Consider the following 14,169-nt stretch of genomic DNA (forward strand, 5'->3'; position numbering starts at 1 on the left):
TCTATGATTTTCTGTCTTTGTCTACAGAAACACTTACATTAACTCATGTAATAGTATTTTGAAGCACTGGTACTTTAATTGTGTAATTTAAGTTTATTGACTTTGCTCCTGGTACATTTTCTGCATATCTTCAACCTAGTCAACACATACAACATACAAGAAGCTACATAAAGACTGCTTTCTATATACAGAAATATGTTTTTGACTTACCTTCACTGATATAAATGGGGTAAACAAAATAATAGAAAAATCTGTCAGTATAACACAATACAATCCAACATCACAACAAACTACATCCTCCAAAATGACTACAGTTGAATCAGTACCTCTCTAAATCAATTCCAATAAAAGCTGAACATTATAACCTTCATGAAGGTAGGATGTATTGCAGGACTGTTGTATTAGACTGCATTAGCTTTAGCTTGGTGTACCTAATAAACTGGTAACTGTAAAGTGTAAATATACAATATTATTTACCTCTTCTGTATGACATCCATCTCTACCCAGTCATCCCCCAACCATTCATCATATCATCTCTCATTCACTTCCCTGTTATCTGATAGGCATACATCGATCCTCATCCACACAAGCATCCCATTATTCCCCTGTACATATTCATACAGCCATCACACCACTCTCACTCCCCTCTACTCCTCTCACTCCTTCAACTCTGCCTTACCTCCTTCTATAAAGCCTTATTATCCAAGAAGTAATAAAACCATAAGTCACCCTATAACATAATGCAAGTGCACTCAATGAAAAAGAAAGCATATTCCTAAGAAATTCAAATAGTACAATTAATGTGATAGCTGCAGACTCCCTGCAAAGGCCCTCAGGGAAAGCCCAGGTGGGACCAGTCTCCCACTGCTTCTAACTATGCTGACCATCTGTCTGAATTGAGCACTCCACAGTCCCAGTGCACTGTTGGAGTACAAAGTAGGGCTGCCCCCTAATAGTCGACTTAATCGTTAGTTGCTGAGAAGAGTCTAAGTCGACCCACTTTTCATTAGTTGGTTAGTCACAAAAAAAAGAAAAACAACATCAGAATCAGAAAGTTCGGAAGCTGTGCCTTGTCGCCAGGATGAAAGTATCGGGGGATTGTTGCAGCTTTTCTCTTATAACGCAGGGAGTCACTTACCTGTGCGCTGTTGCATATGCTAACTGTACAAGCTGCTGCCACTAGGTAGTCAGCGGTACTACTAGCTGTCTGTACCCGGACTGGGAGCTATTAAAATTAATTATCATAAATGTGTGACAAGTAGTGACTAGTTGGCTTTATATAACAACTACTAGTCGAGTCAATATTCCCCATATCATGGGCCTCAAAACCATAAAAAACCCACAGCATCCTATAACCATTCAAAATCTCTCATAGGTCATTTCTGGCCAGTAGAAATTTTTACATCATAGTTAAGTCAACAGAAGACATTATATTGGCCAGCTCGGTGGTGTGGATGGACTTGGACAGTGTGGAGGCAGTAACAGAAGAGGATGAGAGGGAAGCTGAAAGATATCATGGACAACCCCTCTCATCCTCTCTATGCTGAGCTGAGGCAGCTCAGGAGCACTTTCAGCCACCGTGCCTCAAAGCACTTTGGAGGATCAGTACCTCCCACTTCCTCTGATTCAAGTGTTAACCATTAACCTTTTTTCCTTTTGTTTGACACAATACCCTGTAACATTGCACATGTACAATTATCCATTTCAGTCATCCACCTGTATTGTATATAGTGTATATATATATATTTTTTTTTATATTCTACATTTCTATTATATATTATATATAATTTTTTTTGCCCATTATATTTTTATTTTATTTCTTTTTTATATTTGCTGTTTGGAATACACTTCCCCTGTGCCAAACTTGAATTTCTCCTACGGGGGATCAATAAAGGAACATCTTATTTTATCTTATCTTATCATGTCAAAAATTCCGGTCATACTCATACATACTTTTTTTCAAGAATTTGTTTCTTCATTCACCTTGGTCTCAGTGCTTTTTATGACCTAGCAACACTCAACCCTGACCTTGCCTATTATTATTACTATTATATATTTACTGTAACTGTGTTAGCTACTGTCATCACTTTTAGAACATTTTTTACGCTACAGACCCAGTCCAACCCCTTTCATGTCTTCCTGTCCTGCAGTCTGTTTTCTCCACCCACTGCTGAGGTTACCTGAATAGGCGGTGGGCTATAAATGCCTAAAACCTGCTGCTCTGTTCTGAGAGTGACACAAGAGGTCCCACACCTCTGTACTGGCAGTCACAGGGTCACACAAGCTGCATTTCCACAGAGAAGCTTCACCACAGTCTGTGCTCATCATTCATTCTTCAACTCATCAAAGAGAGAGTATTAGCAACGGGAGAGCAGCTGAGAGGCTGCCGTTAAGGGATCAGCCATGCTTGGAAACATTCACACAGATTTGTTGGTGACAGCGACTCTACTCTTTCTAACTCAGACAAGGACTCAGTGCAGGTGGGTCTCAAGATAATTCAACTTTTAACTGTCTTTTAGCTGTATTTTAGCTGATATGTCATATGAAATAGTGATATACTGGTCATATTCATTTTGCTGGAAACTAAAGTAAGTCAGATATTTTATTTATGGCTATTTTAAATTAATCCGTTATCGTTGTTTTCCTATTTCAGGGCTGAAAATGACTTTTCATTAGTTACTTTACCAGACTGGAGGACAAATGCAGGTATGAAATCATAATTACTAAGACCTGTAGATAATTCATAATTGCTAGAATTGCTTGAATACAAATGTGTCACAACAATAAAGATTTAAATAAATGGACATATGTAGACAGAGATATAAACACTGTACATATTACCCCTATATTTGACCCCTTCTTTTTCTTTTATAGAATATGTTACAACGTGTTCCTACAACAGACACAACAATCTGATTTGTGACTGGATAAGGAACCAACAAAGAACAGGTACAACAGGTAACATTTACTGCACAATAGTCTGGCAATTTGATTTATTAAATGTAATAAAGAAATTAAATGCCAAATATGTTTTTTTAAAGGCATCAAGCCAGGTTACAATTCAGTTCAGTTCAGTTATGAGTTCACTTTGATACTTAAGAGATAACTTGAATGTGGTAACCTTTAATTGTGTCCCACCCTCCTGGAAAGGGTTTGGAACATCAGTCCACAGTTCTGTTTTAATCTACAGACTGTGTCCGTGCCTCGCTGCATATCACTAATTGATCTGAAGCAGGCTAATAATCTTCTATACCCTGGTGTTCTTCCAGGGGCAATCAAAGTAAAGGGGCCTGCAATTAATGTTCAAATTTAGAACAAAACACTATTAACAGCCACTTTGGATTTAATGTTAATTGCGACAAAACAAATGTATTTTGTGTTTTATTGCAATAAAGACAAGGGAATGGTTTGCTATTTCTGATATGATTTATGATACAACATAAAACTTAATTCCTCACCTGCATTGTTAAAAATATGTTTTACTGGGCTGCCCTGATGGCTCACCTGCTAGAGCTGGTGCCCCATGTACCCAGGCTAGTCCTTGGTTCGACTTTTACCTTTGGCCCTTTGCTGCGTGGCATCTCCTCTCTGTCTCTTCCCTTTCCTGTACTCTACATCTGTCACTGTCCATTAAAGCCAATAAAGCCCCTTAAAACCATTTATATTGTGTGATTGAATTTGTATTTGTATGAAATTTGTACTTTAGAAACAACATTTTACGTTGGTACCATTTAAAAAGATAGCTTAGTCACTTTCTGTTATATGGACGAAAGCATCTATTGTCTTATTTGCCCTTTTTCACCTCCAGAGGATGTTGCAGTGAATATCTTAGAGAGTGGTCCATTGGGTCTGGTGGGGGAGGCTTGTCTGGAGTTTTGGTACCTAGCCCCGGATGCAGCTAAAGGGTCAGAACTCCGCGCTCTGCTAAAAAGCAGCACGGGTCTGGTGGAACTCTGGACGTCACCTCCCCTCCCCAAGGATTCTTGGAGACAAGTGTTTGTCCCTTTGAACATCATTGAACCAGGAACTCAGGTAAAATGGCATATAACCATTTGTAAATAAACTGAGGAATTAAAATATAGTATTGTATATATCTAAATAGATAATCTGCTTTTATGTCAGATTGTATTTGAAGCAGTGTCCATGGAGGGACAGGTCACATTTAACCAGATAGGTGTAAGAAGAGGCTCATGTGGTAAATATTCTTTTACTCTTTTTTACTTCATCTCATCAAATTAAAAAATTAAAAATCGATCAATCAATTATTGTCATTGTCATCACTTCTCAGAGATCCTATGTCACAAAACTCTTCTAAAGCTTAAATCTTAATTTATCATGTTTCATAAGTTCACAATTTTAGTAAGGCAGTAAAAATGTTTTTCATTCTTTTGATTGATTATAATTGAGAATAAAAATCACTTGCATGAATAATAGGTCGGATAACTAAGATAATTGAGAATAGTCTACACAGGAATTCATTAATGTTACTATTCAGAAATTCCTAGCCAGATGGTGTTCTGAATATAAAGCGATTGTTTGCTCGGTCACATCCCCCACAGGACACCAGTGTGAATCTAACACAGAGTTATGGACAGATGAGTCCACCCGCTGCCTCTGTTCTGCTGGCCAGCTCTCCTGCTCTCCTTCTCAGTGCCCTAAGGGCCAAATCTGTGGTCCTCAAAGACGAGGCTCCAATGGGATTTCTGCCTTTGGGACGTGCACTATACACAGTCACACAGACTGCAGCACTTTTGATGGAGTGCTGTTCCGCTTCATGGCTCCCTGCACCTACACACTGGCTAAGACCTGCTCACCCACTGACGCCCTGCCTATGTTCAGTGTGGAAGTGGTCAACGAGCAGAACAAGAACTCTTCTCTGCCAACTGTTCAACAGGTCATTGTGGGGATGGGGGACTTCAGAGTGTCCCTGCTGAAAAGGCAGACACAGCGCGTTGTGGTGAGTTACTTCAACTGCATTTTACAGTAACTTGCAGACCAAACCATCTACAGCCTCCTTGTATACTGCAAGCTATTTTTTGCCCTTTAGCAACATACAGTATTCTTATTCCCTAAAGGACTTTTATAAGGTTGGGCAATGCAACAATATGTATCAGGGATAGCATTAAGAAAATTGTTTTGTAGAATATCAATAGTTTTACTTAAATGCATTAAATGCAATGAAAGCATAATGAATACGCCCTGGCTTATAAATAGCCAATATCATATCTCTTGATAATGGAGCATGCTATGAGTGAATCACCAAAGCGGCTTCTGCCCTTTGGAGTACACAACATGTCCTCAGTCACGGCCTACATCCCTTACATTTAAAGAAAAAATCCACAAGCAGAGAGGTATTAAGCATAATATAATAATTAACATTAACATTACCATTAAAATCATTACCTGTAATTAAAATTAATCATTTTTTCCACCTGATCTTCACTAAAAATGGGTCAGGTTATTAATAATTATTGATACTGACTGAAATGAAACATTTTCTTATGATAAGTCCTTACTTAAGTACTGTCTGTACAACTTCAGTTTCGTGACACCTTGCCATTATGCAGTGATGAGTTGTGAAATGTACTAGTTCAAGCAGTTCCCATATCTACAGCCCATTCTACTGATAACTGAGTTTATTGTTATTTAGTGGTATAACATCCTGGACTTATTGGCCTTATCAGTTCTCAAAGATATCTCTGTCTTCATAATGCCGCTTTTCATGCAAACTTTTAATGCAAAGTCTAAAGTGTATACTTTTCTTCAGGTTAATGGGGTCTGGAGAAAGCTTCCACTGAACCTCAGCAGTGGCACTGTTATCAAGAGCAACCCCGTTGCTGTTGTACTGGTAACCAGCTTTGGTCTTTCTGTCTCATATGACAACGCTGGTGCTGTCCATATCAACTTGCCACCTACTTACTCTGATAATGTCTGTGGCTTGTGTGGAAACTTTAACTACCTTAAAGGAGATGATTTCAGAAAGCCTGATGGTGAAGTTACTTACAACGCTACAGCTTTGGCTGAAAGCTGGCAGACTGGGCGAACCCCTTCCTCCTGTGAAACCATTCAAGTACCTCATCAGTGCGACCCACTGGATGAGGCGGAGTATGCCAGTGAGCTGTACTGTGGAGGCCTCCTCTCTAGTACTGGGCCCTTCACTGACTGCCAGTCAGTCTTGGAGGCAGAAAGCTACTTCAGGGGCTGTGTGGTCGACATGTGCTCTACTCATGGTGACCCAGTGGTGCTATGTGAGAAATTACATGTCTACGCTGATATCTGCCAGGAGGCTGGAGTTGCCATACCCATATGGAAGAATTCTACATTTTGCCGTATGTTGCTTTATTGCTTCCTGCATTAATTTCTCTACCTTCCGCTATTAAAATAAGGAAATAGGGGTAACCATTGACTATAATAATTCAATAAAAGTTAAGGTCATGCTCTCCCCTCTTTTTTCCCCTTTCAGCACTTCAGTGTGGTGAGAACAGCCACTATAACTCTTGTGCTGATGGCTGTCCCGAAGTGTGCTCCAGCCTGGATATAACTGGCTCCTGTGGAAGCTGCGAAGAAAGATGTATGTGTGACTTTGGCTTCAAACTCAGTGGGGGAAAGTGTGTCCCAGCAGAGGACTGTGGGTGCTGGTATAATGGAAAACACTATGAGGTAAGTAGGGTAGATGAACAGGGAACAATTTCATATTCACCTATTCACTTCCACAGCGCCAGAATTCATTCACACAACTCTCTTTTGCCTTCAGAAAGGAGCAACACTGTTAGAAGGAGAGTGTGTGCAGCAGTGCCAGTGCATGGGTAATAATGACATGCAGTGCACCACAATGCAATGCACAGACAATGAGGTTTGTAAAGTCAAGGATGGGGTCAAAGGCTGCTTCCCTTTCTATCCCGCCACCTGCAGTGTGTATGGTGATCCACACTATATCACCTTCGATGGAATGGCTTATGATTTTCAAGGGGGGTGCAGTTACACACTGACTACCACGTGCGGAGAAGAAAGCTCAGTCCAGTTTACTGTGATCGGACACAACATCCATCCTCCCCTTCAGAACTTCACCCGGTCCAAGCTGGAAGCTTTGACTCTTCATGTTGAGGATCTAAACCTCACCCTGAATCAGAGCGGAGAAATCTACGTAAGCATGGAAATTCCTTGTAACTCTCAAAAATATCAGACAATCCAAAATGCAACTCTTTTATAGCATAAGAATGTAACAATGGCTGTTCTGTGTGACACTGGAAAGCAATTGTCTCGTGACCTGCAAGTGGCCTGTTTACTGGATTTGGAGTGCCATTGTTCTGTATTATCTGCTGTAATTCATTAATGACAGTGGCTAATGATTTTAGTATCAACAAACCCATGTTTATAGCTGTCAGTTATTACTCTGTGTCAGGTCATTGGAGGAAGTCAGTTGTTTGTCATCTTGGGCTTACAAGAATACAGAAACTAATAGCTGACTTTGCCCTGAACAGCTAGTTGGTAGCTAATTAGTTGCACAAACTATCCCAGCAGAAAAAAAACCCATTAGTGCTGCTTTATGTAAGACATTTACAATACATTCAGTTCTCACAAGAATAAACTAATTACAAATAATGGATTGTCTCTCTCTCTTTAGGTGAATAATGTCCATGTCCAACTTCCGTATTCAACCAATGGTACATACGGCTCAGTATGGGTGTACATGAAGAATAATTATATTATCTTGGAGACGACCTTTGGCCTCAGAATGATGATAGATGGGCAGAACAGGCTCTTCCTTCAGGTGGATGAGCGCTACAAGTATGAACTGTGTGGACTGTGTGGCACGTACTCCGAACAACAGGACGATGACTTCATAACACCAGGAGGCAAAAACGCTACTGAGCCGTTTGAGTTTGGTGACAGCTGGAGGGTGCAAGGCAATAATGAGTAAGTTATTTTATCATAAACTGCATCTGCATACATATAAGCACAAATTAAATTATTGGTATGACAGTTTATACCATAACAATGGGGATTCCCAGTTCAATCAGCCGTCAAATCATAATTGGCCAGAAAAAATATGTGATCGATAGATTATTGCTTTTTAGTCAACTTTCACAAAAACTGACTGTAGCACAAAAAACTTCCAACTTCACAAAAACAAATACTCAACACTTGGATTATGTATAACATTACTTACAAATCAACACGCTACAAACTCGCTCCTTTTCCTCTTTACGCCTCTCCTGTCCCTGACCGAACCCCATGTGTCTAGTCCTGGTCGGAGCCGCTGTAAATAACCTGACCTCCAATGGTGTCGGAGGCTGTGCTCGTTTCTGGCTGTAGTCACTGGGAGACTGCTCAGCCCAGCTCCATTGCCCTCTCGTCGGTGTAAACAAATCTCGCCTGATCAGTCATCTAATAGAACAACAAGCTGGTGGCAGGCTGGCAGCAACTTGTACAGTTAGCTGTTAGTTAATTTAGAGTTTCCTAGATTATTAGGGGTCAGCCCTGGGTTAAACCCAATGGAAAACATACCTGCTCACAATTATAATCAGTATGCAAATATGCTCACAATTAATTTAACATAATGAATATAATAACATTCAACCAGCACACTGCCCAAGTACATAAATCCTTGAAATATCTTCTCTGTAGAGAAAGCTGTCTGTGCTACAAATAGTTACTACCCATAAGTAGTAATCTATTATCATCCACACAATATCACAACCTGGCTCGCTTGATTGGCAAAAAATATACACAAAGTTCACAACCTGGCAACCCAAAATGTATTTTTATTAATGCATTAGAACAAGTTGTTAAATAATCAACCATTAACTTATTTTGTCTTATTTTAAAGTGGCACGATAAATCCAAATGTCTAGATCTTTAATTGTGTAAACTTTCTCCTCCAGGTGTATTTCCCATCCAAATGATCCCAGGCACTGTGATTATGATGAGGAGAATGAGGCCTACAATGAATGCTACACGCTGCTAGGGGATGCCTTTAAGCCCTGCCATGAAACCATTCACCCAAGCATCTACATCAATAGTTGTGTGTATGACTACTGTGCCACAAGTGGTGACCAACACACACTATGTGAATCTCTGAAGTCCTATGCAGCAGCATGCCAAGTTGCAGGAGTGGAGCTGACCAACTGGCAGACAGGCACAGCCTGTGGTGAGTGTTGGAGTCATTTGTGGTTACTGTGGTAATGATATTGGTTGTGACTAAATTTAAGGAATTCTTTTTTGTTGATTTATTGTACAGAAGATTGGATAAAGTCATTCTGTTACATGTCCTGTATTTCGTACTTATTGATTCTCTTTACCAATGATATCTTCAAAACTCTCTGCTCCTGCTTTTTATTCTTTTCATTACGGCACAGGATCAGCCCATCACATAAGGCAACTGCCTATAGTCTGAGCCTGAGTGAATCTTTTTTGTTTCTTTTGTCACTGATACAAGTGAAGTTGGAGAAATTAGGTGGTTTAGATGCGGAGGCGGTGGCCTAACGTAAAATATCACACAGGCCGCCAAAAAAGGCTGAAGTGGTGAACTCATTTCTTTTTTTTTTTTGTTTCTTTGTTTGTTTGTTTGGTTTTTGTTTTGTTTTTTTGTTCCCATTTCAGCTGACCCCTCAACCACCGCAACTCCTCCAACAACTCCAACTCCCACATCTCCAACACAAGATCAGACTTGTAAGAGCATTCAGGGTTCAGAAGGTTTATTTGTTACTGGTTGGGATAATCAGTGGCATAATTTCTAATTATTTCAAAACCAAATATTATATTTGACTATGCTTTGCTCAACAATCTATACATTTATAGATGTTTGAATATAAATGTATTTGAATAACTTTGAATAACCTTGGTAATTATCTACAGATTGGATGAATATAATCATTTATTGTGGACAATTAATTTTAAAATAAAATGATATTTTTCCTACTGTAAGGTTTGTACAGATAATTAGCTCATAATGCTTCATCATCATTTCCATTGTGTTTATATGCATTTTCATAGTCTGTCCCATGAATTGCGACTTTGAAAAAAATCTGTGTGGGTGGGAACAGCTCATACAGGACAGTTTTGACTGGACAAGAAATTCAGGACCCACCCCATCAACCCTAACTGGCCCAAACCAAGACCACACCACTGGAGGTAAAACCGGTTATCACTCCACACCATCACGTCTGTTGTGTTGCTAAATTGGATTTCCATTATTTATGTTTATTGTGCTATTTTCAACATTTCTCTAGCTGGTTTCTACATTTATATTGAGGGAAATAGTGTAACCCACGGAGATTCAGCCCGTCTACTGAGCTCAATGTGCCATTATGATGGCCCACTCTGCCTGCACTTTTGGTACCATATGTATGGTTCAGCTTCAGCCATGGCCCTCAATATCTACCTGCTCAAAGACAATAAAGCTACCAAGCTCTGGTCTATGATGAACAACCAGGGACCAGAATGGCATCCAGTAAATGTTGACATCAGAGTGTCTGGTCCATTCCAAGTAAGTCTGACACGATATACACACAATATATGGGCCTAAAAGATGCTGGTTGAATTTTGCACATTTTTATTGCAAAGACAAAAGATCTTATTCTATACAGTGAAACATATTTTCCTACTACCTTTTTCAGATTATAGTGGAGGGAATTCGAGGCTCTAATGCTGAATCAGATGTGGCCATGGATGACATTTCCGTGCATTTTGGCTCATGCTCAGGTGACATTCACCTCTATCAAAAAGGGGAACGAAACATTATATTGGATTAAGGATATAATAAATTATAACATTTGTAATGGCGCAAATAAATTAAGACCAGATATCACAGGGTTTAAACAGTCAATAATTACTTCCTTTAGGTAGTTTTCCTGGCCTGGTTAGTGGAACTGAACTTCCTTCCACATCTGCAGAAATCCTCCCCTCACACCCAGGTAAGTGCATGAAGCTGTATTTAATGGGCCACTTGTTTCTGCTTTAGAAAGCAGAAGTGTGGTTACAAATTAACATTTGTGTCTAGTCCAGTAAATACTGGATGTGCCGTTCTTAGTGGTAATTGAAGTTACAGATTGACTGACTTTTTAGGAAGTTGCATAAGGGCCATAATACTTCATGTTAATTTTTTGCAAATGATTCCCTTATAGTCTGCAACATCGACTGTAGCTTTGACAGCAACCTCTGTAGCTGGAATCAGATGATCACAGATGCTTTTGACTGGACATGGCAAAGTGGTTCCACCCCCACCCTGCTGACTGGGCCCTCTGCTGACCACACTGGTGGTAATACACTCTTTTGCTATGTTATATTGTAAATGGTGATAATGCACAGAAGTAATGGGAAAAGCGATGTTACCATGTAAGTATATCTGAGAATGTTGATAATTTCATTCCTGTTTTCTAGGTGGTCACTATCTTTACATCGAGGCCAGCAGCGTGACACACGGAGACACGGCTCGTCTCATCAGTTCTAAGTGTTCTGCCTCTGGTCCTCAGTGTCTGCAGTTCTGGTACCATATGTACGGTTCAGCAGATACAATGGGCCTCCATGTCTACTTGGTCCAAAACAGATTAACCGACGCTGTTTGGTGGAAAAGAAATGACCAAGGAAATATGTGGCAACTGGCTCAGGTGGACTTCACAACAACTGGAGCTTTCCAGGTCAGACACCTTCCACCAGGCACTGGTGTCGTAATGATAGAATATTAACTACAACAGATGTCTTACGAATAGTAACAAATCAATTTTTTTTCCAAACTCAGATTATCATTGAGGGGCGTAGAGGCTCCAGCGAGGTGTCTGACGTGGCCGTGGATGATGTAAAGCTTTATCGTGGTCAATGCTCTGGTAGGAAACATCCACACAGAATAAAAACCACTACAGTTGTATGGAAAAGTTCAGGCACCCTTTGATAAATTACATATTTAGTGCATTTTATATTTGAAAATATGTAAACACAACAACATAAAACAAATAACATAAAACACAACACACAAACAATATTTTCCGCAAACATTAATGCATAGTTACATTTATATCATAAACTGAACAAAAATAAAAACATGATTATGGCATGTGCTAAAGTTTGGGCATCCTACATTGTAAGTATTTAGTAATACCCACTCGGACAGCTTGCAAACGCTTTGTATAGCCAGGTCTTTAATTAAACACAGGTCTTTTAGAGATGTACCCAGAGATTTTCAGTTGTGTTTAAGTCAGGGGACAATGAGAGCCATTCTAAAACCTTTGCCCAACTTTTGCATACAATTGTAAAATGTTTTAAATATTTGCAATTACTAACACTGTTATCAACAATTCTTGCACTGTTGCAGATCTGGGTGGTCTTGTGACAACAAGTCCTCCTGAACTTGATGGAAACACCACAGCTCTTCCAAGTGTACCTGTGCCAACCACAGCTCCAGAGCCTCCTCTGGTCAATGTTACAGCTCAGCCACCTGTACCAAATGTCACCATACCTCCCGTAGTGGAGGCAACAACCAACTTATATAATGATAATGTTACTGAAGCTTCAGATAATAGACCACCTCCACACCCAGGTACATAGTAGCCCTAGTGTTGATTTCCATAATTTTTTATTTTCACTTTCAGTTTTTGTGATCTTCACAGTACGTCAGTGATATGTCTGACTTTCGTTTCCAGTATGCCAACTCAACTGTAATTTTGAACAAGATCTATGTCAGTGGAGTAACCTTCTTACGGATGTTTTTGATTGGACAAGAAACAGTGGGTCCACTCCTACTATGATGACTGGGCCTTCTTCGGATCACACCACAGGGGGTAATTAGCCTTCTGACCCAATCTAAGTAACACTGCCCTAGAACTGTCATGGAAAAAATGAAGAGATTGACATCAGACACAGACACACCTATAACTAGTCAAAACCCCTTTGTTGAAGCTTCCTTGTCAAACCAGAATGGTAGACTAAATGCTGTGTGGCCAAGAGTTCCTTGTGTACTGTATTTCAGACATTTTTCATTTAACCTCCAGGGTATGTGCCAGTAGAGCTGCTCTTTATTGTTATGTCATTGTTTAAAAGACATTTGCAGTCTGAACATTTAGCATCTAGTTCTAGCTTACATGTCTCAAATGTATAATTAAAACAGAAATCATCACATTATTTAAGAAAACTTGCTGTGCGTAACTTTAACTTACTTAATTCTCATGTCCTTAACCAGATGGCCACTATCTTTATATCGAAGCCAACAGTGTGTCGCATGGAGACACGGCTCGTCTCATCAGCTCAGAGTGTTTTTACTCTGGTCCTCAGTGTCTGCAGTTCTGGTACCATATGTACGGTTCAGCGGATACAATGGGCCTCCATGTCTACTCGGTCCAAAACAGATTAACTGACGCTGTTTGGTGGAAAAGAAATGACCAAGGAAATATGTGGCAAATGGCTCAGGTAGACTTGACAACAACTGGAGCTTTCCAGGTGAGGTTACTAACATCATATGTTTCTTCTCCTAACCTGAAATGTCAGAGCAAAACACTAATAATAATAATAATAATAAGTGTGATAATAATAACAGTGTACTACCTGCAAAAAAAACCAACATAACATGACCTAATGAATCTCGGTGCTATAACTGGTTCTGTGTATTAACCCGTGCACTTAATTTCAGATCATTTTTGAGGGTCGAAGAGGTTCCAACGATCAGTCTGATGTGGCCATAGATGATGTATCGCTGCATCATGGGCACTGTGCAGGTAATTCTGCCTTCCTACTGACATTCAATTTAGTTCATAGAGATTTTAACTGAAAACTGATGTAAATTTATTGTGAAATGTTGTTACAGACCTGGCTAAACCAACAACCCCATCTCCCACAACCTTCAATCCAGCTGCAACAGAAGTCCCGGAGCTTCCTCCAGCAAACAGCTCAACTGCTACACAGCCACAAACATCAACATCAAAACCACAGCCACCATCAACAACTACCATTACAATGACCACCACAACAACAGCAGCTACTGTAACCACAAAGACCACACCACAGCTACCAATAACAACCAGACCAATAACATCAGCCACACCAGGACCACCAACAACAACTAGACCACAACTTCCAACTGAAACTCTGCCACAAACAACAGTTAAACCACAACCACCAACCACATCTCAACCTGAGTCACAAACAACAAATAGGCCACAACCTACAACAACCATTAAA

The 14,169-nt window shown here is 39.9% G+C and overlaps 1 protein-coding gene across 1 annotated transcript in view; it reads left to right on the forward strand.

The window, feature by feature from the left end:
* Window positions 1-2,219: 2,219 nt before the first annotated feature.
* Window positions 2,220-14,169, forward strand: part of LOC118334508 — a 15,345-nt gene continuing 3,395 nt past the window's right edge. The window contains exons 1-24 of the mRNA XM_035670430.1: window positions 2,220-2,480; window positions 2,654-2,706; window positions 2,875-2,958; window positions 3,809-4,032; window positions 4,123-4,195; window positions 4,560-4,957; window positions 5,768-6,329; window positions 6,464-6,660; window positions 6,755-7,144; window positions 7,625-7,917; window positions 8,886-9,151; window positions 9,604-9,672; window positions 9,997-10,134; window positions 10,233-10,489; window positions 10,620-10,704; window positions 10,845-10,916; window positions 11,127-11,261; window positions 11,383-11,639; window positions 11,741-11,825; window positions 12,311-12,535; window positions 12,639-12,776; window positions 13,175-13,431; window positions 13,622-13,706; window positions 13,796-14,166. Coding sequence (XP_035526323.1) covers window positions 2,404-2,480; window positions 2,654-2,706; window positions 2,875-2,958; window positions 3,809-4,032; window positions 4,123-4,195; window positions 4,560-4,957; window positions 5,768-6,329; window positions 6,464-6,660; window positions 6,755-7,144; window positions 7,625-7,917; window positions 8,886-9,151; window positions 9,604-9,672; window positions 9,997-10,134; window positions 10,233-10,489; window positions 10,620-10,704; window positions 10,845-10,916; window positions 11,127-11,261; window positions 11,383-11,639; window positions 11,741-11,825; window positions 12,311-12,535; window positions 12,639-12,776; window positions 13,175-13,431; window positions 13,622-13,706; window positions 13,796-14,166 — 4,791 coding nt within the window. The 5' untranslated portion in view covers window positions 2,220-2,403. The remainder of the gene's footprint in view (window positions 2,481-2,653; window positions 2,707-2,874; window positions 2,959-3,808; window positions 4,033-4,122; window positions 4,196-4,559; window positions 4,958-5,767; window positions 6,330-6,463; window positions 6,661-6,754; window positions 7,145-7,624; window positions 7,918-8,885; window positions 9,152-9,603; window positions 9,673-9,996; window positions 10,135-10,232; window positions 10,490-10,619; window positions 10,705-10,844; window positions 10,917-11,126; window positions 11,262-11,382; window positions 11,640-11,740; window positions 11,826-12,310; window positions 12,536-12,638; window positions 12,777-13,174; window positions 13,432-13,621; window positions 13,707-13,795; window positions 14,167-14,169) is intronic.

The sequence above is a fragment of the Morone saxatilis genome, unplaced genomic scaffold (genome assembly GCF_004916995.1).
Source record: "Morone saxatilis isolate NCDOM2014 unplaced genomic scaffold, NCSU_SB_2.0 Contig23, whole genome shotgun sequence".
NCBI lineage: Eukaryota > Metazoa > Chordata > Actinopteri > Moronidae > Morone > Morone saxatilis.